The 23,649-nt window shown below is 39.3% G+C and overlaps 1 protein-coding gene across 12 annotated transcripts in view; it reads right to left on the bottom strand.

The window, feature by feature from the left end:
• Positions 1-5,510: 5,510 nt before the first annotated feature.
• The window catches only part of MAP7D2 (MAP7 domain containing 2), an 82,920-nt gene continuing 64,781 nt past the window's right edge, over positions 5,511-23,649 (bottom strand). For all 12 annotated transcript variants that reach the window (XM_048287464.1, XM_048287483.1, XM_048287536.1 and 9 more), the window contains 10 exons: positions 22,444-22,571; positions 14,531-14,763; positions 14,033-14,159; positions 12,665-12,869; positions 12,444-12,548; positions 11,200-11,253; positions 10,501-10,579; positions 9,622-9,808; positions 7,675-7,954; positions 5,511-7,115 (listed from right to left, as the gene is read on the bottom strand). In XM_048287464.1, coding sequence (XP_048143421.1) covers positions 7,705-7,954; positions 9,622-9,808; positions 10,501-10,579; positions 11,200-11,253; positions 12,444-12,548; positions 12,665-12,869; positions 14,033-14,159; positions 14,531-14,763; positions 22,444-22,571 — 1,368 coding nt within the window. In that variant the 3' untranslated portion in view covers positions 5,511-7,115; positions 7,675-7,704. The remainder of the gene's footprint in view (positions 7,116-7,674; positions 7,955-9,621; positions 9,809-10,500; positions 10,580-11,199; positions 11,254-12,443; positions 12,549-12,664; positions 12,870-14,032; positions 14,160-14,530; positions 14,764-22,443; positions 22,572-23,649) is intronic.

Below are 23,649 nucleotides of genomic sequence, written 5' to 3' on the forward strand. Positions count from 1 at the left end.
ATCTTCGAGCAGTGAGAGAGGGTCTGGTGAAGTCAACACCCACAAGATGATCTTGATCCACTGTCAAGAACTGCTGACCAAGGTTAAATCATGGTTTTACCAGCCAACCTCTCATAATACCTAAAGAGAAACGTTTTCTTTTGTACTTCACTATCTTGCTATGCCTCCTGATTAGGTTTGCATGGCTTCATTAACTTGGATCTCTGCTTTTGAAGGAGTTTCACATTCATGATTTCTTCTTCCACCTCTCACCCATGCCTATACCTTAATGCAGTCAGGCACTTATTTATCAAAATGGTTTCACCAAGCCACAAAATGTGTCTCCTGCTGTGAAATGAGAGTGAGCTGCCTAATTCTTTGCAGGCATATTGGTAATTTGCTTCTTCTAATGGTAGTAATAAAAAAAATATTCCTATCATTCAGTGGAGGAAAATTAGCTAACCCTCTAAGTACCCAGCAAAGGAGCATCAGCTCTTAATTTATAAAAAGCTAGATGCCGGGGTTTAAGTCAATTCCTGAGGTTATTTGACAAAGGAACTACAAGTCTGTAATAACTTATGCAGACAAGACAAGAATTTCTTCCAGAAAGAAGCAAAAACCCCCAAATGCAGTTGTAAGAACTTTAACAGTTTTCTGTGGAACTATGATACTTTTTTCAGTCTAGGCTCAAAGCAACAGGTAATGACTCCCTCCTTTATTGAGGAAATATGTCCTACATTCTTTAGCCTAGAAATTTAAGGAAAGCTGGAAAGTAATTGTTTAATTAAAACCTGAAGGAATGTGAGAGGATGACTAACTGCATGACTTGGCTCTGATAGCATCACCAAATTACTCTTCAAAGAGAGCCTCCAGCAAGCCTGGGCTCTCATGATGTAACAAAGCCTGTGTTTTATTTATAAGGTTATCGTGGCTTTCCTGTAACAACACGTGAAAATGTGCCATTGCTGCTGGGCGTACAGCCTGTGTGAACTTGGTAGGATTTTGGCAAGATACCAGTGAAAACAATCTCAGTGTATGAACTAACACCAGTGTGTGACATAAATGCAGTAAGAGGATTTTAAAAGCAAAGGCCTTGAGCTTATCACCCAAGAGGCCAAAGCAGATAATTTGAGGAGGAAGGCAAGGACACAAAAAGGCTGCAATTCTTTGCTTGTGCAAGAGCCAGGTCTTGAAAAGATGACAGAAGGAGAAATTGCAGTAAAACAGCAGGATGAAAGTCTGACTGAGCAGAGATAAAATTTCAAAATGTCCAGCTTGAGACAACATTGTGGGCATGACTGATACTGATTTGCCTTAGGAATTTTAATAGTAATTATGTGGTAGTAAATATGTGCAAAGTGTCTTAGCATTCTTTAGTGACTGTGACCTTCACCCATTCAAAAGCTCATTTATTTGCTAAATCCACCAGCAGTTTCATTTGCTACAGGACACCTGCCCGAAAGCCCAACACTGGCCGAAGAACATTAGCATAAATTAACCTTGTAAAAATGTAGATTAGGAATGCAAACGTTGCTTGCCAAAAGGGAAGAACTTCTGGCCCAGTCTTCAGCCAGGGAAGTTTTAGCCATGCCTGACCAGGACTGTATGTGTTGCCCATGCCAGCAGGGTTTCACTGCTGTCCCTGACACGCTTCTGCACACAATCAGTCTTTGAAAGACTCCTCAGACTTCTGTTTCTCTGCCAGCTGTGGTGTGGGCAGTCTTTGTCCAGGAACTGAGAGAACAAACCCATTCCAGCAGGCAATGGCCAGAATCTGTATTCTTTTGAATTTCTGTATTTGAACTGCTACGAAGTTTAAGAAAAGAAAAAAGGAGTGAAAATTATTCCTGATTGAGACTTCACACCAGGAAAATTAGGAGTAACTCCATAGAATTTAGTGGTATAAACCCCCACAGCTTTGCATATTTAAGGTGCTAAAAATCATATTTCAGACAATGCTGCCATCTGTATTTTAAAAGAGAGGTTACTCTGAAAAGGGATGTGCAAGCATGTTAATATGAGGCTACAGGTATTGCCCTGATCCTGCTTACTGTGCTGCTTACTGAATTTGGTGAGAGGGGCTATTATTTCTACAAAAAACATGAGGAAATACTGACAGAGTAATTTCCCTGATTCTGAACATCTCTTACACACAATTTTTTTTCTTCAGTTATGCAATTTTATGTCCTTGGATCCATTATTTTACAACATCAATCACCTACAATTGCAGTGGACTTCAAGTTATTACTTGTAGGCAGAGTAAGAAGATCTAAGTGATAATGCAAAGCTGCTGGTTCATTGCTTACTGCTCCTTCTATTCATTGGATCTCTCCTGCATCATAGTTGGTTTTTCTCTGGAAATCATTAAGGCTTGATTATAGCAAGGATACACATCTATTTTTGTAAAGCTCCCAAGTGAACATGACACACTATCTTCCAGAGCCTCTATTTTGATCCTGAAAATTGCAGGCCTCAGGTAATCATCAAACCCACTAGCTTAAAAACATTACTACGCTCAGTCTTGAATAATCAAAATGCTATAAAACAAACACAAGCTAGACAGCAAACAAGGCTGCTGGGAAGAAAACAAGTATCTAGAATTCTGGTGATCAAGAAACCATTCTTTTATACTTTACATAATTATTTAAAAGCTTAATTATCCTTTCTCTTACAGTTTCTGCCTGCAGTTTTAAGGGCTTTTCCGCCTCACAAGTTGCTTCAACAGACACGTTAAATTGGAGTGAACAGCATCGCCTGCTCTTCAGTTGTAGGAGACCATAAGGATAAGATAAATGATGAGATAAAGTGGGGGAGAAATGAACATTGTGTCTCATGGTTTTCTGGACAGGTATTATTGCACTAACAGTAATAACAAAAATGCATCTGAATATTATAAGTTTTCTGTTATTTTTAAGTGTATGTATTCTGGAGAGATTGAATTTAAAAAAATGCTTTCCTGAAGATTAAAAAGAAAATCCAGAGAAAATTGCATTCAGTTATAACATACAATATATTTTCCAGATTTTAGCATAGCGGCTCAGCAGTAATAATACACTTTTCAGAATTTAATACTGATATTGAAAACCAACATCCCCAACGTCAGGTAACTGCCATTTAGGTCTATTTGTGCACCTAAATGCAGTGGCAGCATAAGTGAACCACTACTCTCCACACTGGTTTTGGAGGCAACCAACAGCCTGAACAACATTATCCTGAAATGAATGCAAATGAAGAGACTTTTTTCAGTCTCTGCCTTGTTCTTGAATAGGGAGGGAGAAGAGAGAAGTAAGGCAGAAGTCCCACAGGTCACTAAATCAGGAAAAGGAGCAGCCTATTACCACTATTTGTGCCACTTATAGGACAGTCTCCCTCTTGTGCAGGACACAGGCCAGGCTTAGCGAAAACAAGATAGGAACCTCAGTCTAGATTTCAGCTCTTGAATACTGAACTATCTGTTGTAGTGGTAGGTTTAGTTTAGCAAGCTGCAGCTTTCCCTGAGAGCTCAGCGGGGCTGCTTAGGGCAGTGTGACCATTGTCACACTCCCGTAGCCCATTCCGGTTTTGCTCCGCGGTTTTGCTCCGGCAGCTGTCAGCTTTACAACACAGTGACGGTGAAGGAGGCGAGAAGGGTCCCTCCATGAGGGCTTCAGAGGATCTTTAATCCCATCTTGTCCCAGCGATCTCCAGAGGCAGAGAGCGCTCGTGATCCGGGCGCCATCCGAGGTTTTGTCAGATGGCAGGGGCGGTCCATGGGCGGAGTTGGGGTACAAGAACCAACAGGGAGGACCCGAGGGAGCGGCCAGGGCTAGGGGCAGGGGAAAGCGGGCGGGGGTAACAGTATGGGATAGGAAAAGGCGTGGGTAAACAGACCACCACAACTATCCACATTTTAATGCAGTTAAACCTTAATGGGAAGAATGGGTTTATAGGGTTTCCAGGCCGGTGTGCAGCACTGAAGCACAGTTATCCTGGGATCTCAGGCTTTTCCAGCCAGCGTGATCAATGCTGAAGGCCACTGTGCTACCTTGGGCAGTACAAGAGCTGCAGTGCCACACTGCCAATGCCTGGAACAGAAGCGGGGTGGTGGCAGGGGCATCTGAGCTGTAGATGCTGTCAAGCTGGGACTGAGGTGGGGTAGGAAGCAGGGCAAGGTGCAGCTCTGTATGAGAGGTGGCAGAGAGAAGATCCCCACCCTGCCAGCCAGAGTAGCAATCTGTGCTATTTCTGCAGCTTTCTGCACACATCTCACTTGTACAATTAAAGGAGAGAGGATTATTGCCCCTGCTTCTTCTAGCTGTTCATCACTAGATGAAAATGCAGCCTGGGGATCCAGATCCACCCCTCACTGATGCAATTTTGTTTTGAAATTAACTCCCTGGGGAGACAAGAGGTCTGCTCAGGCCTTTGCTGTGATCCAAGACAAGCTTTGGGTGCCATTTCCCAGGGCAACAGCATGGAAAGTGCTGAACCTAATCAGAAAGCTACTGTGATGCCCAATTACCTCACAGGTGTTATTTATTTATGTATTAGAAACTTACTAATAGTTATGTAAAATAATAGTAGAAAAGCTCTATCAAGGACTTGTATGAATCACTAGAGATCCTCCACTGCAGTTGCCAAGACCAGTGACAAATTCAAAGTAAAGCTCATTGCAGAATCTTGAATCACAGCAGCAAACACTGGGATGGTGCTGGCATGAAGAAGTTATATCATCAAAAGCAAAAAGAAGTGATTTAATCCCTCAGTTGACAATACCTGCTCCAGATATTTAGCCAAATTTGAAAAGTTACATTTAAAAGCAAATACAAAGGTAAATATGCAATATCTTTCTTCACAAATACTCATCTTGCTTCCTTCAATCTTAGTAAATAATTCAGTGGACAAATAATATAAATGTTTCAGGAGTCAATACAAATGAAATGAACTGTCACCACGGAAAGTATTAATATACTTCATAATAAAAGTAGATTCTCTCATTTGCAATTTTGACTGAAGCGACGATTTTAAAAAGATATTTTTAAAAAATTTCCCCTCAGCATTTCACTAGAGAACTAACAGCAGCTCCAGGCCAGTCCCTTTCCAAGCAGCAGTGTGTGCATGTAGCTTGAAGAGAAGTTCAGCATTTATGTCACATGTACTCTTTCAGAACAGCTCTTGCACACTAAACAGAACAGTGTCTTCTTACCACAGCTCCCAAGTTTTCTTTTGCTTATTTTCTTTGCCAGAGAGCAGGGGCTGAGACTGCAAACTGGTCCCTATACTGTCACCAGCCCTCTGGATGCCATCATTTGGAGTCCACACCTTAACGCTCTGTAGCCACCAGCCTGCATTTCCTCAGTGTATTGGCAGGACCTCAGAAAGCAAATGAATATATGGCAGTGGCAACAATGGTGAAATATTCTGAGGTTTTGACAACCACTCCTTCATTCAGTATTACACCCTCCTTCAGAAAACACCTCAGAACAAATTAACATATGTGTATTTTTAAATCAGTCATATTGTTGTGGGAATAAAAAGCGCTAAGAAACAAGTCAGATTCATAAATGAAAATGTATTTCACCTTTATACATGCTATACAGGTCATGCAAATACAGAAATCTACAGGTTATACAATGACACCATAATAAAATATAATATGACATTTGTCAAACACAATGTATTACAGCAAAACAAACTGTTTCTGTTTATTATTTAGGAAATAGATGAAGGACGAATTTGGAAGACACAGTATCATGCTACAGCTTACTGCACAGTCAAAAGAAAGTATTTCTTTGAACTACACTAACATAAATAGAGCTGGGTTGTTGTAGGTATGATTTTTTTTAGGCATTGCACATCATGTCACTGGTTACTTTCCCATTGCTGACTTTTAAGAGCACAAGAATGGTGTTACAACTGAGCTCAATCTACGCTGTGAACTCTTACACGTGGAAAAAAAAAAACCAAGCTAAACACCCCCTCCCCCCAGGTTTTCACACCTTTTGTGTTAGTGTCCAAAGAGAGTTGTATTTATAATTTATTCTTATAAGGGACTGGACAAAATGCCCTCAAAGCAGCACCTGATTTAGCATAAAGGTTCACCAACAGAAATAAGGTTAACACTGTATGGCACATGACGTCCTGACCTTGTACATCTTGATGTGGACTGTTCCACACAGATGTTTACAGAACATTAGGGGCCCCCAGTGTTCCCTGCATGCTGTTCTTGGCCTTTGTGTTTCTGACATTCACTTATTGTTTTGCTGCTGACCAAATCCCATTTTGTTGAGCCTACAGGAAGACAAAATACTTCTCTGTGTGATAGAAAGCCTGCTGGTAACAATCAAGTGTCTGCATCTTCAAAGGTTAGCGTATTACCTCACCCTCACTCGGATCTACTACAGCTATACTACGTATATATCAAGGGGTTACACTTGGCATTTTGCCTACTTTGCTTACAGGTGTTACACAAATACGTTTTTAAACACAGTTGATAGTTGCTCCCAGACTAATTAATATTAACCAGTAAGTGCCACTAGTGACTAACAGTGTCAACCTAATCATAAGGGGATAATTCCCACACTCCACAATCAATAAGAAGGCTCTTTTTGATTCCAGCAGCTATATTTTTTTCAAGCCTCTTCAGCTACAGTTTTGAATTATACACTTAATAAAAGTTGCCAGTAACTCCTTATTAAAGACAAAAAAAGATAGGCACAAAACTAAAGTACGGTATATTATTTTGTTTCAATGCACTGTGGGCAAACCCCATCATTATTTACAAGAAAAAGATGTCTAAATGGATGTATGATCAAGCTTAGGAAAGAATTATTTAAAAATAAAATGCACAGGTAAAAATCACAGTGAAGTGTTGAGATGAATTTTAAATTAGGAGAAGAAATAAGTGCTTTATTAGCATCTAAAGCTCAAATTCTAATGCACGCTCTGTCTTCCCTGAAACCATCAAGGCTCTAGATCATTGGTTTCTACCAAAAGCAGCCAGTTATTCAACATATTCCCTGGGAAGACAAGTTATATTCAGCTCTGGTTATTTGAAATCCAGTGTTCAAGGACTGCAGAAGCTTTTTCAAGTGACAAGCTCATATTTTACTGCCAGTAGCATCACGGGGATATATATCCTCCAGAAATTGTAACCTCTGTCAATTAAAAAGAGAGAAGAATATCAAGTCAGCTATGCAAGTTAGATGACCTCAGTTTTGTAATTTAGAATAGACTCTTCCAAAAAACCTGACTATGGCTTTGTACTTTGAAACTGTCACTGAAGCCTACTATGGTGTTTTACTATGCTGAAATTTCAGGGTATGTGATTCTACATTGCAAGTTTTATAGCAGCAGCAAAGAGTAAGCAGCAGCAATAACTACCATTCCCTAGACTGGCCCCGCTTTTAACTGTTTTCTTCATGCAAATGGACTCCAAAGATATACAGGAAAGGTACTGTATTAATGAAGAAATTCTGGATGCATAAAGGAAATGTTTCCATTTACCAGATACTTGTGGTTGCTATGTTAGAGTCAGTTTGCATATGATGCCAATTTTCAAACAGCTGCAAATATCAAAGATTATGATGAATTTAAATACCTAGGAGAACAGCTTTCTTTCTCTCTCCACACTGCTGTGTACAACTTCTGTAATTTTCCGGGAAGCCAGTATCACAGCAATTTATTATACCCAAGATGTTTATCACAGTACTGTACCTGTATCTGTTCTGCTGAAAAGCGAGGCTGTCAACAGATAGAATTAAGTGTATTTTCCTGTCCTGGGCTGTTAAATCCCTCAATCAAGTTTTTGTTACAGTCATCTAGGCTAAGGGTATCACTGGACATCTTGGAGTAGGTAGCTTGGCCTGTGAAATCCAAGAGGTCTTCAAGAGCCTTGGCATTACTTGTCCCATTTTGGTCCAAAGAAACACCCGGCATGAGTTCATTCATGGGTGAATATTCAGGGATGGAGATGAGTTCTTCTTTTGAAACCGGGCTGAACAAAAAATAAGGGAAAGAAAGATACAGAATAAGGTATGTATAACTTTTCATTAAGTGACAATCAAATTAAACCTCTGACTGTTCAGAAACTATCACTCATCTTAAGGCAGCTGCAGCAAGCCTTTACATAAAGAATGTCCTAGTCCAAAGAAAAAGATATTGCCCTGTTCAGGATGGAAGGTCAAAGCTAACCTATGTCCCTTAATGATTAAGGTTTGGTGTAGCTGTGTGACATGAGCACTCATCTCCTGAACCCACATCTCTGACAGGTTACTGAACTGCGTTTACTGATCATTATTTCAGCCCCTGCACCATTCCTTTACATAAATGTTTATTGCACCTTTTACATTACTGTCCTGATCCTGCAAACACTTAAAACATTTCACAACTTAAATAAAAAGTTACTTCTTAAGATCTTATGATATACTTCAGACATAGAAATCCCATAATTAAATTTAAGAAATGCTGCAACCAGCCACTTTGCTGACACTAGCAAGGCTAGTGCATTTAAGTTTGGAGAAGAGAAGGCAGAGTAAGGCTTTCAGCCATTTCTAAACCATGATGTAGTGGTGGATGAGTTGAGGGCAAAACTATTGTGCATGAAATCCTGCAACACAAAATGTAAGGGGTGCCCAATGTCACCAGTAAGAAACTGGGCTTAACAGGGATCAAAGAACATAATCTACCCAGTGAGACAGTACTGTACAGCTTGCTTCCAGGAGAGGTCCTGGACACAAACATCAGCAGGTAAAAAAAAAAAAGAGTTGGATAAACTCATGGGCAACATGTCAGCCAGTGGCCACTTAAAAGGCCAAGGCAGAGTTGCACCCTCAATATCCCTAAGGCAACACTTCAGTGTCACCTTGGATTGCAGGAAGTGGTGGGCTCAGGTGCTCTCCCTCACTAGTTTTCTTACTGATATTCTCTGAAACCAAACAATGGGCTACATGGACTTCTAACCTGTCCCAGTAGGGCATTTTCTACATATTTATGCGTATTTGTTGAAAATACAGAAAGAGTATGAGAGGTTCTACTGGCTTACTAATTAAAGGAGAAGAGCATAAAAATTCCATGTTTAAAATTCAGACTTAGCTTTGTGTTAGCAGCCTTAAATTAACTGCCAATGTACAAAAATATGTAAATAAAAAAACTTAAATTAAAAATCCTTCTTTTCTGCACGTCCTGCCATCAAAATGTGAGAGTATTTAAAATCACAAAGTTATTAGTTGATTTCTACACATTTCTACTTGTTAAGTACTTAAAATTCTAAATCCATTATCTTCTTTATTCTGTTTGTATGGAGGCAGAAATGCTCATGCCTCACAGCTATGCAGCCAAATTAAAAAATGGTGCCATCAGAACAATATCTACAGTAGCTGCTTTCACAAAACTGTCTGAAAGGTTTGGGCAAACTTGCATGGAATCCATAAGTAAGGACTGTGGAAGGATTTCAGAGTCCTCTCTCCCAAATATGTGAGAGTGAGATGAGGTTCTGTGGCTCTTGTCTCAAACATCCTGGCAGAAGCAGAGCACACCCAGCAATCACCCAGCTGCCACCCTGGGGAGGTTGTGAGAAGCAAAGTAGTAAAGTATTAACAAACAAAACCCAAAATCCTGTGTCTCATGAGTTGCACAACCCCTATTGGTAGATCTGGTCTGTACCTCACATCCATGGACTGAACCTCATCTGCTGAATCTTCCATGCTGTTAGATTTCCCATCAACAGCTTCCAGCTGAGTAAGTCCTGAAACTGACTTCAGTCCATTAGTTACTACATCTTGGGAAGGGATTACAGAAGCAGCACTTTCCAAGCTTTTGTTTTTCAGGCAGGTCGCCAATCCATTGATTTCTATAAAGGAAGGTTAGAAATTATGACAGGAGAAACTTCATTATTTAAATAGTTTTACCTTATATATTGAGTAGAAAGGAAGACTAACAATGCAGTAGAGACTCAGTTTAATCCATGACTCATCATACTATACTGTCATTCCTCTATTCCACTCCAAAACTGTTCTTTATGCTACATTTTTTAAATTTGAGGAAATAGGAAGAGAATATTTTATCTTTTATGTCCTGTACTAAAAACTTTAGCCTGGGGAAGCAAACAAAATACAGATAAATGTCAGATATGCATATTTTATTTAATAGTCCTTTAAATAAATACGCTTTTTTTCTATAAAGTCTAATTAAATGTAAAATTTAGAGTCATACTATGAAAATCTTGGTTGTGTGCAAAGATTTTCTGCCTACAAAATTTGAAGGTAGATTGCAGCAATCAAACATATGGCAGATTAGAACTTTTCATTTACAAAAATGCTACATCAGGTACTAAAAGGGAGGAGAAACTTTATTCTGCTTTTGCTTAAGTGGCAAAGCAAAGCTGTCTCTGGTTTCTAACATTTGTCACTGATGCAAATGTAGCTGTTCTTTTTGAGATGAAAGCAAAGAACTTAGGATAATACACAGTGCTCTGCCTCAGATCAAAAAATTCTGAAGAGAACCAACTGTGAAAATAGGTCAGAAAAATATGGCAATTTTTACCTGGCTTGTTGAGAACAAGGACCTTTGGTTGCTTTTCCACATTCAAAGTTGATGGTATCTCCAGTTTTGGCTCTTCCTTCTGAAATCAAGTAATGACTCAGCTGTATTAGAAAGAGGACTGTAACCTTCACGGAACTAGCTGGACTCAAAACTTGTGAGACTGCCCAGGGCCACAGGGTGACAAAGACCATGACCAGCAAGACAGGACTTTTTTTCCCTTTTTAGTTAGGCATAGCATTTTTCTTAAATTCAAAAAGAAAACATTCTCTGAAAGTTAACTGAACAAACAGTTTCCTTAGTAGGTTAGAAATGAAAACCTGAGTGTCACTTCTTAGCTGGACACAATTGCCTTCTTTTTAATCCTACATTCCTGACAGGCTTAACAGAGAGCTCAGTAACTAACTCACTGGCTGGTACAAAGCAGGAAGACGCATCAACAGCAGCAAACATTACAGCTCCAGCATCCAGGAATGTGCTGTTGCCCCTTGCTAGACAGTGAGGGGGTTACCTGCAAAGGCTGCATAAAAGCTGTGTCTCTGTGGCAGTGACTGCGACACAGCAACAGTCACTCTCAGTTTGAAATGCATCTAAAATTTGGGTCTAGAGTGTACCTAAGTACACTTACTAGGATGGAACTACCCTACAATTTAATTTCCACATATGAAAATAAAACAAAAAAATCCACATACTGTTTCATACCTTTATTTCTGGGGTTTCACTCTTCCTTGTTCTCTTCATTATTTCATCTATTCTCTATAAAGCAAAATAAATCTGAGGATGAGATGGCAGACAGAATATGTAACACAAGAGACAGAAAGGGGAAAAACAGACGAAAAGAACTTTTCTTTACTGTCATGACATGATCTCTGCCTGTCTTGAAAAAGGGAGGACAAATAAGAAAAATAAAGAAATGAAAGATAAAAAATATCTTGGAGCTGGCTTTCATCTATCATGTATCTTACAGAACATGACTGTCTCAGTAGATGCACTTTAGAAACAAGCATTTTAATACCAGGTGTTTGCAGTTATGAGTTATGCTCAGTTCTGGAACAAGACGTGTTTAAAACCAAGTGTGGTTATTTTAATCTAGTTGCTTTTCCAACTATTTCCAAACAGTTCCTTTAAAAATAGTTAGCCTTTTTGGAAAAGAAGGGCAAAATGAAATATCTTAAGTTATTCTTACTGGAAATGTGTAAGGCATCATCTTAAAATACTTTTGTTTTCCTTCTTTCTTCATTATAAAAAAAGGAAATTATTTGAGATGTAAAACACTTTGGTTTGGTATTCTAATCTGCAACTGCATCATGCCTCTAGTTCAGTGGTTAACAGTTTAAAACATATTGGAATAACATACATGGATAGATGACCTTTTGTAACCAGGCAGGGGTTCTGCAGCTGTTCTCTCTTTCCTGCCACACAGCTGTAAACGAAGCTAATTTATGCAGCTTCAGCCACTTCCATGTGCAGCAGTGGCCAGACAGTCCTATTCCTCTGCATAATGCAACCAGAGACAGCCAGGTGGGGGAAAAGGTGCTTGTTACTCACAAACTTTCTCAATTAATGACACAGAGCTTTTGTTGAGTAAGTTTTAAACAAAGTCACTCATGTTTCTCAGTAGTTTGTGATGTCCGGGGTTGGGCAGCCATCGACATTTGCCTTGGCATGCCATTCCCTGTTTGTCTCAGGCATTTAACTTTTCAGGCAGAGGCTGGCTCTGTGTTTGGTCAGTGCCCAGTAGAAAGTCATTTGCCTTAGGCAATTCCACTTTGTTACAAATTTTGATGTCCATGTTCCCCTAACAAGGCAAGTAGTAAATACTAAGTTTGGCATAACTATTCACCTGTAATCCCTCCAGATTATTGTTAGTAGATACTACTGGGTGCTTCCTGGGTTATGTATTTAAACAAGAAATGAAATAGTTATCCCGAGGTGCAAATACCCACCTTCTTCCGCTCCAGCCTTTCTTGCTCAATTTGCTGCATGATTTGTTCCCTTTCAAGACGAAGTTGTTCAGCTGCCTCACGGGCTTTGATTTCTGCTTCTTCCCTCTAATTAAAATGTGTAAAATATCTTAGGGTCATTATTTATCTCAGGCAGACTACCAAATATTAAGAAGTATTTTTTTACATGTATCAAAACTTCGCATTTCTGTTTGAGGTGATACCTGTTTCTCAAGTTTGGCTTGGAGCTCTTTTTCTTGCTTTTCCTTTAGCATTTTTTCTTCCTCAGCTCTTCTCCTGGCTTCCTCTTCTGCCTTTTTTCTAGCTGCCTCTTCTTCACGTTTTCTTTCCTCCTCCTTCTTACGAGCTGCTTCTTCCAGACGAAGTCTTTCTTCTTCTGCCTTTCTTTTCTGTTCTTCTCTTTCAAGCCTGCAAAAAATACAACAGAAGGTTTAAAAGGCTTCATTGAGAACATGCTCAATATTCAGGTTGCTATCAAGCTTTTACTCCAATCTTATTTTTAATGCCTAAAATATTGCATAGAAGTTATTATTTCCATTGAAAAAACATGTGTGATTAAAGAAAAGACTTCTGGTTCTAATTTCAATTAGAGTGTCAATAACAAAATTAAGTTTCAAGAATAAAGACATCCCTCTTCCCCTGTACTTGACACCCAGAATGAATACTGGTATCTATAAATAAGCAAATTCTTCTATCCTTTGCTTCATCTGAAGATAAACAAATGGGATGAGTAGCAGCAAAGTCCACAAAACACAGTGGAACACTGGAAGAAGTGGGCCTAAATTCCACCTGTGTTGTTCCCTGGCCCACTAAGGGACATCATGCTCCTTAAGAGTTGTTCTGCAAATGATCGTTCTTACCATTCTATCAGGGCCAAAATGGCAGGAGCTGGTCATTCCACTCCCACCCCACCGTGTTTTTAACAAGAAACCCCAAACTTGAATCTAGACATGCAGAATTAGTGATTTACTACTATGGGTTTGAAGGAAGTGCATGATTTACTGACACTTGCAACCAGCATCCCATGCAGAGAACCACCTAAAAGCCTGTTGCCAGAATATAACCAGAACTTCACTGCTCAGACACAGCAACCTTCATTCTGCCACACTCAAAGACCTCAATGCCTGCAGCAGAGTTGGGCATGAAGATGAACTTCAGGTTAATTATGAATGATTCAAGCCTTGCCATTTAATGCATATCCTGCTGCTGCAAGACTGTTCCTGCTACATGATCTAGCTCAATTTAAAGGCACCTCAAATATTTTTTTACCATGTAAAATACTTCAGGTATGTCCAGACTGAAGTGTGCAGTACACTTCAGCATGGACATGCCTAAAGTATTTGGAAAAGTAATAGTTTATTCAGGGTTCTTGAAGAGGCCAAATTATTATTTTCTAGCTTCACTAGTCATATAGACTGCAAAAGACACTAATGGAACATGAGTCTGAAATTGAAGAAATTAACAAATACATGTAAACTCCCACTTGATTCTAAAACTTCCACAGTTGCAGGCATCTTCAGTGATACAGGTTAAATTACTAGGTAACAACTTTCACAAAGCAACAGAGATACCTTTCCCGTTCTTCTCTTTCCTGTCTCTCCCTTTCCTCTTGTTCTTTTTGCAGGCGGGCCTGTCGTCTTTTTTCAGCTAGAATTTTTGCAGCTTCTTCTGCATCACTTGTTCCTGCTGTGATCTTCCCTAGGAGAAGATAACCAAGGGTGGAAAGTCAGGCAGGGAACAAAGAGTGTGTCCAGAAATTCCAGGTTTGTACAGAGGCTGAAATGGGCCTGGTTCAGAGTGGTAAGACACCTTTTTAAGAGCACACTTCAGCATTTTCAGCAGAGAGAAGATGAAATAGATAAGGGCATCCCTGGATGTCAGCATTTTCACATCCTCATTAACAGTGAGGTACATTAGTGAAAACTACGTATTTACAGGTTCCAGTATGTATCTTTACACATTCTCATAGGCCTATGACTGAGCAGCTTCATGAAAAGAACCGCTCATCACTGTTGAAAAGTCTCAGGGTCCCAGGATATCTTGCAATAACATCTTGCAGTAAGGCTCACCTTCACTGGTCTCAGCCTTTCCAGCAGAAGGCACGTGCTTCTCAGGAGCCACCTGGCCCGCCTCATCAGCGCGTGCTCCTGGGGACTTCAGGTGACTGACATTTTCTTTCTCCTTGTCTGCTTTCTTTTTAGGTGTTTCCTGGCTGAGATTGGAAGTGGCACGATGCTTCACAGGAGAAGCTGGATATTGTTTGGCATTTTTAGGAGACTGAGGATAAGTCTTTGCAACTGTCCTGATGAGGGAAAACAAAAATCAAAACAGGCCAGACGTTACACAGCTTGGAATCAAACTCCATCTTCACACTTCTCATGCTTTCTTGTCTCTGGCTACAGAGGAGTATCAGCTGTTTTGCACAACACTGAAAAGAACCACCTGGATGCAATCAGAACTTGAAATGCATGGAAATTACATGGAAGTGCACGTGATTACAGAAAATTCTCATTAAAATAAACCAGTAACACTGTCTAAGGTCTAGGTGAGAGATAGGAAATTGTGGACTACCTAAACCAATGATTTTAGTAATTACCATTTCAAAAGAATTCTGTCAACATTACTGTTCCTACACTCCTTCTCAACATGTAAACCAAAGCTATGGCTGCTTTCTGTCTGTAGAAATTATAATGAGCTACAGTGTGCTGCTTTCATCTGAACACCACCTTGCCAACCATGGTCTTTTTCTCATAGTATCTGATTTTCCAAAAAAGCATCAAATACCACTATGTACAAAGGTAAGGCTGGGTACCACAGAAAGAGACAGAACTAATCAAACCATTATATCATCAGCAACACTGTTTGAGGTAGTGCTTTTCTCAGCACCAACACAACAGACTCCAAACTCAGCCCCTGTAGACTTTCACAAGCTGCACTTGTGGTGATGGTGATGCACAGCAGCAATGCAGCCCACTGCTCATCTGGCTGTTGCACACTTCAGGTGAAATGATAAACCTGAAGTCAGTTCTGGGAAAGTGGAAGGGTAAAGATACCTGATATTCACTAAAAATAGTTGCACATAAAGAGAACAGATACCAGGAAACATAAAACTACACACAAACGCCATTCATTATTTATGTAACACCAGTAGCTAGCACTTGTAACGTTAAGAAAGGCTGGGATGTGTGACTAAGTACTAAAAGAATCAAGAGATTACAATCTTAAAATAATGATTTATGTGAGTCTCATTAGAATAAATTATCTTACATTAAAGTGAACATTATACATGTATTTCTAACCTTCTTCCTGGAGATGCAATTATGATATAAATGTACTATCCCATATCACTTTTTTCATCTACACAATATAGAGTTTCATACACTATAACATGTTTTCTGGACTATACACTCATTTTGGCAGACCACAAGCATGAAAAACATGAACAACAGCTGAAAATTAATGGACTGGAGTGGCAAGTTTCGTATAGATCTAGCTATAGTATTGTGTGGTCGGAGACTATTATAACCAGAACAGCATTTGCATTACAGAGCAGACAATAAAAATAAGATGTCTTTCAACTCCTCCCCAAACTCATGAATTCTGTAGAAGAAAGGGCTCTTTTCTACCATAGGAGACTGCATTTGAAAGAGGTTGAGACATCAGAATGCAAGGAGCTCACTCAGAGCTGCCTGGTTTGTGGGGAGGAAAACACCGCAGAGTATTGCACCATCCCTACTTTCTTACTCCCACTGAAGAGCCACTACAGACTCCAAAAGCCCTTGGGCTGCAGGAAGAGTAGCACCCAACTAAATTGGAAGTTCATCTCAGGTACCCCCTGCCCGCAGGCCCAGGAGCTCCCTGTCAGCTCAGGTCCTTGCCCTTGGTCCTTGCCTGAGCTCAGCTCTAGGTAAGCCAGTTCTTCTTAGCTTCCTAACCTGCTGATCCTGACATGATGTCCTGGCTTGTCCTTGGACTTGCCTCAGTCAGGCCTTTGTTGGCGGTCACTGGGCTCTTGGTTGACGCTGGTCACCATCACCAGACCTACCCTGGTCACTTCTTTCGTCTGCTATGGGATGGGGTGCTGTGGGCAAGGTCCCTGTCCTCATTTGTCCTGCTGCTACCCACGCATCCTGCTGTTCTGTGACAGAAACAGGCTTTGGAAGATGTGAACAGGCAAGTCTGTTTCCAGTTCTTGAAAAAAACAGCAAAGGGAGAAGCCAATGAAATTGGCTGGTGTTGACCAAATCTGGTTTTAGCATTGTCTTTAGATTCCTCTTTAGGATATAGATGGATTTCCAGGTCCTTCTGAAGGCAAAGGCAGATTTCAAGGCCCCGTGTACATCTCACACACGTGTACATCTCACACATGCCTCATCATTGCAGTCATTTCCAACTGCACTTCATAAAAATATAATTGGTAAATAAAAAGAAAACATTTTCCTCCTGTTTTTCTGCAGCACAGAGGGTGCTTCTTGCTAATTAGACACTTCTTCAAAGCGGAGTCCCTTCTTGCTGCCTTTGGTTTACATTTCCAACTTTACCACACGTTCCTCGCAATGCTTTTGATTTAACTTGTTGTGACAGAAGGAGCAAAACAGGCTAATAACTAAGGCTGAGTCATTCTCAGTATTAATACAGAAGTAATTGTTCCCTAATAAAGACAAGACAATTAAAGAGGTCGGTAGGAAGGAGTCTAGTCATGACAGTCACATATCTTGCACTGCATAGGCATTAGAGCAGACTGGCTGTACAACTTAGCTGGTGGATTAGAAACGTGCTGAATGTGTTATTTAGGTACTGCATCTTTGAACTTTTAGACCTACAGTATTTTTTTTTTTTTTATGGCTCTTGGACCAGAAGAACAAGAAAATAGTAGAGTTTGCTTCATATAAAGTAGCTAAAAGTGAGAAGAATAGAAAACACTGATTACTGCAAGGATGAGAATAGTGCAGTGTGTGGAGTGCAAAGCTGAGAAAGTCCATCAGGAATATTTTTTCAGAATTTTTATATCATTTACTGGATACCAGTAGAAAGTATTAAATCAACATTGGTTTCCCCCTTGTATTTAAAACATATTCTCAACTTAGCACCTTTAACATTTCTTGACACAGGGAAAGAACACTCCTTCTAAATAATACTTAAGTTATGCTGCTTTACATCAGAAAGGGCCAAACTTGATTATGAAGACAGAAAAATGGAATTATTAAGAAAAAAATTTATAATCACTTGTATAGGAGCCTGTTTAGGTTTAAACCGTGATAAGAAAGTGGGAAACACAGAATTATGCCTGATAAGGATTAGAGAGTTAAGATGACAAATCACTAAAATCCAAGAAGTGGTAGCATGCCAGTTGTCAGACAGCTCACTCATTCTCAGTAACTGGATTTTACAGGGGAATACAGAAGTACCAGAAGCACCTTCCTCCCTCCAAGAATACATTAATTTTCTCACCTAACTGCCCTGAGCTCACATAGGGGCAGCAGCATGTAAGAAGTTGCCTCCTACATGCACGTCTAGAACATCTATCAGGTGTGAGGATCCACTGGCTCTTAATTACAATGGCTCCTATTTAATTATGAAAGGGATAGTCCATTCTGCAGAACAATGTCCCAGGAAGAGCATATGAGGGGTTCTGAGCTTACTTTTGCTAAGCAGAGAAAATAAAAGTACATGCAGCACACAAATCAGAGGTCACATCCAGCTCTGGCCATAAACAGCAGGGCAGAGAACAGCACGCTCTCCTGAAAAGCCACCTACATGACAGGTCACTGGTTATGGCTGTCCATGAGATGGACTGTAAATCAGAAATCTGCAGCAATGCCAGAGTGGCAGTATTTTTCCCCTTTCTCCCCATTAATTCAACAAAAACTCTGCTGAAACCACACCAAGGATCTGCATGTTCTCAAGCCTGCTTTCTGACATTGCTCTGATCACAAGCTAATTCTGGGTTCTGACATTTTCGCTCTATCTGTAACACTTTCTCAAAAGCAGTTTTCTTTCACTCTTAGTTTTGATCTTTTGTAGCCAAAGACAGATTCATTTCTCTTTTACATTTCTTAAAAGAGAATAAACTCAGCATAGGTCTGTAGAATAGTTTTGAATAGCTGCGTTATTACAGGTGTTTCAAAATCTTGAAATGGCCCATTATCTAGGTAACTGCTGAAAAATCCCTCAAAATACTCTTGATTCAACATTCTACCCATTGTTTTTATCTTTCCAAGTCAAAACAATAACCAAGAGTAGTAAATGTAGCACATATGAAATAAAATCTAAAACAGGCCACTGCAGGACATAGAAGCTACTTCTGTGGGGAATTCACCACATGCAAACACCTTTCCAATAACTCATTTTTAAACACTTTACAAGTTTGGGGAGCTTTTTTTGTACTACTCTATGTTCATATTCTGTCAGTATTCTGCAATTTGACTGAGCATGCATATTTCTGATGTCAAAAGTGTCAGGGGGCTGTCACCTAAAAGACCCACCAAGTGAGGGGTTCAGTTCGTAAAAGCATGAGCAAAGGACAATGACCAGCCTGGGATCTGGAAAGGAAACATGAACCACCACCCATCAGCACCACTACAAACACTTTTCCCTTCCCCCTTTCTCCTTCTCTCATGAGGTAATGCTTTGGCAAAAGCATGTGACACAGAAGCTTGTCAGAGCCTTCGATTTTTATTCATTGGCTTATGCTATGGTTCATCTGAAGACACCTAAAACTAAATCCTACTTCCTTGATTCAGTCAGGTGCCACTGATTTATTTAGGGACTATTTACCCAAAGACATGTGAAGGACACAGGCTTTATTGCCTTCCTGATCTATAAGAAAGCACACTTACCTATTCTCTGAGGGATACTGCAAGAATAAACTGATTAATGTATAGATCTTTGAAGATAAAGCATAAAACAAAAAATTACCCAAAGCCCTCATCCTGTTATTATTGATCTTGTGAAAGAGCTGAAGAAAAAGAGCACTTTACACCATCAGTATCCAATAGCAATTGAAAAAAATTAAAGACAATTTCTCAATTATTCCAACTCTCTAATCCATTAACTTTCATCTTTGTCAGCTGATCCACATTACGATTCAAAATAATCATTTTGGATTCCTTTCTGTGACATTTTGTGATGTATTTACTTTTCCAAGTTACTTCAAGTTTTGAATTCCTTTCCCGCTTTTAATTGTTGTTCAACATATTTTTCTCCCTTTTCTCCTTTTTACATCCATATCTGTTGACTCATTTTCTCTCAGATGCTATGTTTTTGGGCTGACCTTTTTTGCTTTCTCAGCAAAATTTGCACATTCAAAACATTAGTATTTTATTTATGTCATTACTGCAGCTCTCTTCTGCCATTAATCACTGTGTCTCTTTAGGCTGAAGTTTTATTGTCCTGTTTGATCCTGTGTCAGTTACTTTACCATGATAAAAAGAGCTTTTTATTTAATAAATAATGAAATAACATATTAAGGAGACAAGTTACTGCCACTCCGAAACAAAGATGACAACTGTGAAGAACTAATAACTAGAACAATACCAAGAAAACTTGAATGCCAAGTCACACATTCTTAGAAAAGAAATGCATACAGCTAATTGGCATCTAAATCACTGGCCGTACTTGATTCTTTCCTCAACAGCTTTAGAGGTTAAGGTGCTATACAGGATCACTAACTACTACTGCTGTACAATATGTATTCTTATTTCTTCCAGGGTATTTTTTTCAGTCATATAATGTGCTAGAAGGAGAAAGATTAAACTTGTAAAAGATCATTAGGTTTGCAAGGAGAACGAGTATTTGTATACATATTTAGTCAGATTAAAATTATACGTAAATGTCAGATAATGATCTTGCTGGTCAGTGGATTTAAATAAAGGCAGTAAGACTTTTGGAACCTTCCTTTAGATTGTATAGCTTTATCTCTTAATTTAAAATTAACAGTGGAATTTGAGTTGTATGAAAAAATGGATATATTATATTATCACTATTATTACCTATATATAATAATACAATATGGTGACTAGGGCATCTTTTTTATTTTAGAATTATGAGGGGAAGTTTTTAAAGTGCTGAAGCAGAACTCTCTGCAATCAGTAATAAACATGGATTTAAACTTTATTTACTGTATCTCTCATAAGGTCAAGGAGGGTGTTCTAATCAGGCCACATTAAGATTAAATGCTCGGTAATACATTTCTAGCCATAGTCAGAATCAGATTCCCTTGAGAAGGCGAAGGAGGAAGAAAAAAAGAGATCACTACTATGGCTCACAATCACAGAGAAACCCACCAGCAGGCTTCTTAATTCCTCCACACAGCATCTGTTTCTTCCTCTAAAGAGTATTCCTTACAGGCATGAAAACATTTTACTGTACAAAGGTTATCATAATTTGCACCTCTGGGAAAAAAAGTTCTCCATCATTTCCTAATATTTTATGGAAATTAGTGCTACAAATTAAGACTGGGCATACATTTTTCATGAAGCACTAAAGAGCTGTCTCCCAAGAACTTTTTCTTTCAACCACTATGATGCTCTACACTAAACTTCACCTGCCCAGCAAGAAGCACTTGACTCCCAGTTATTCATTTCCCACCAATCATTTTGCTTAACTGTGTCTCTTGGTTTGTCTCTTATACTGGCTGAACAAACTGAAAAATGCATTCTGAGCAGGGAGTATCAGTACTTACAGAATAATGTACAGTTTTAGAGCTCAAACTTTTTATTTACTTTACATTGCAGAGTGCCACTAGACAATGATCTGCTCAAAACTGTAATAAGAAAGCTGATTGTCATTAACATTGCATTTCATTCAATTTTTGCACAAAATGGATGTAGTTCATACCACAGACTCTGATGACATTACATATTTAATACTGGAAGTTTGAGAATTTGTAGCCTTACAAATGAACCAAGAACTGCAGTGTCCCAGTTACATGCAAGGGGATGTCTAAACCAGAAAGAATGCCGAGAGTCAGATGGTTTCCTTATGTTGTCTAACATCAGATTCACACACAAAATCATCCCCCACTAAAGGGCTATGCTCTCAGAGTTGAAACAGAAAAGGAACACCAGCTGGTTTTTCAGGCAGAAGAAATTTGTCAGAAAGGGGATCATCAAGCCTGGTTCAAAATACGGCCAGCTTCAGATTAAAAAAGATAAATAAATAAGACAATTTTCAAGACACAAGTGGGACCCACAAACAGGGTCCCAAAAAAACCCCAAACCAATCAACCAGCCAAAAAAATCAGGCAATTACTGTAGACCAGGACTACTTTAGCAAACTCCTACATTAGAGCCAGACTTAAAACTCTGTTCTAAGAAACCTGGAAACCCATTTGCTTAGACTTGAGTTGCAAGCTGTGGTACACATAACACAGTTTTCAGCAAAAGACAATCAAGAAAAGCAAGTCAGTTGCCAGTAAGCCCAGATATGCTATAGGTCCATAGCTCTGCATTTAAAAAAAAAAAAAAAAAAAGAACAAAAAGCAACAAAACCACAGCAAACAAAACCTTTGCAAATGAGCAAAGGTTAAAACCAATGGTTTGGATGACACACAGGTAAGTGTATTTATGGGACCAGATGGTCATGCCAACAATAGGAAATGCATATATTAAATGCTGGAATTTCTAGTTAGTATTCATGATGAGTGCATTTCTTCACATTAGGCAGTTTCTTCAAAGTCGAACAAAAAAACCGTATTTAAAAATACATGTGAAATAAAATTTCACATGAATTATGAAATGCACTATAGTCTCAAGACTGAGGAAAGGTAGAGGGAAGTGTCTCTAGTGGGCACTAACACAATATTACAGATATCAGATTTGTTATCTACACCTCTCTCTCCTCTCGCCCATATGTGTGTATGTATAAGTAAAATTAACTAGATTTTATACAACACTTCAAAGGAAGTTCCTCAAGAATCTATGCCTTATTTACAGGTAATGAGAGGTTCACAGGTATTAGCTCACTAATGAGAAATGCATACTTAGGTGTTGCAGGTGATGCAGATCTTCTGGACATGGAAGCAGGAGAATCAGACCTTCTTAGAGGAGATCCCATACCAGATGATGAACCAGGTGTTGCAGGTCGCTTCTCCTTCTTTATCTTCTCCGTCTAGAAGCACAGTTCGTTTTAATTTTCATAGTTAGGATCAATAAATCAAAAATGCATTCGATTGTTTTATTAGCAAGATGGCATATAAAGAGATTTGTGTGACATACTTGCAAAAGCTTCTTAAACAGCCGCCCACAACTGAGGTGCCATTAATAGTTCTTTATTTTACACAGACATAGCACACACCCACTCCTGTCTTGCACGGACAGAGCATGCCAAATTGCAGATAAATAATACCACATCAGAGCCTGTACAAGAGGCCTCTTGGGAGGAGTGGTGACACTGGGTGGAATCTTCAAAATCATCCATATGCCCCTGCTTAGACATGATCAGCAGTGCAATGAGGCACCTCACAGAAATGTTGCTGCATGCAACACTGAATCACACCTAAGACTGACATTACAGGAATCTTTCCTCCCAGCTTTGGTTCTCTCATTTGCAGCTAATTTAGATGGCATGAATTCCCCTATCATTAAGTATTACAAGATACAGGACTTTATGTGAATTTTACAGCCCTAACATAGATTTTTTTAGAGCATGCTTTAAACTGTGTAGACTCAGTGAAGGTGAGTGATTTGCCTTCTTTTTTGGAAACTACGGTGGATCGATAATGCATCTTTTAAGCAAACAGCATTAAAAATGCCCACAAAGAGAGTTAAAGCAATTGATGTAAAACAGAGGCATTATCAATACACTTAGAGAGTTTCTGAAATACATGAAGCTTGCTCATTAACTAGCAAGAGTGGATAGTCATACTCAGGGGGGAATTCTATTTGTCATCCTCATTCCCAGAAGTTACAAGCAAGTCCAAAACCATACACTTCAATGCCTCGGTTCTCCGAAAATAAGGGTGTTAGTGTTCCAGTACCAGCACTCAACACTGATTCCCAGGAGGAAGAAGATATTGAAATGCTCCTTAACAGGAGCACAAAGGCAACAGGTGTTGGCATGGCTTACTTCCCTACTGCTGTTTCTTATAGCAGGGGAAGCACTTCATTTGTATTCATGCAAAGGGAAAGATAACAAGCAGAAGCTGCATCAGTTTCCCAGCAGTGAAATCAAAACTATTACAAACTCA

The sequence above is a fragment of the Corvus hawaiiensis genome, chromosome 2 (assembly GCF_020740725.1).
Source record: "Corvus hawaiiensis isolate bCorHaw1 chromosome 2, bCorHaw1.pri.cur, whole genome shotgun sequence".
NCBI lineage: Eukaryota > Metazoa > Chordata > Aves > Passeriformes > Corvidae > Corvus > Corvus hawaiiensis.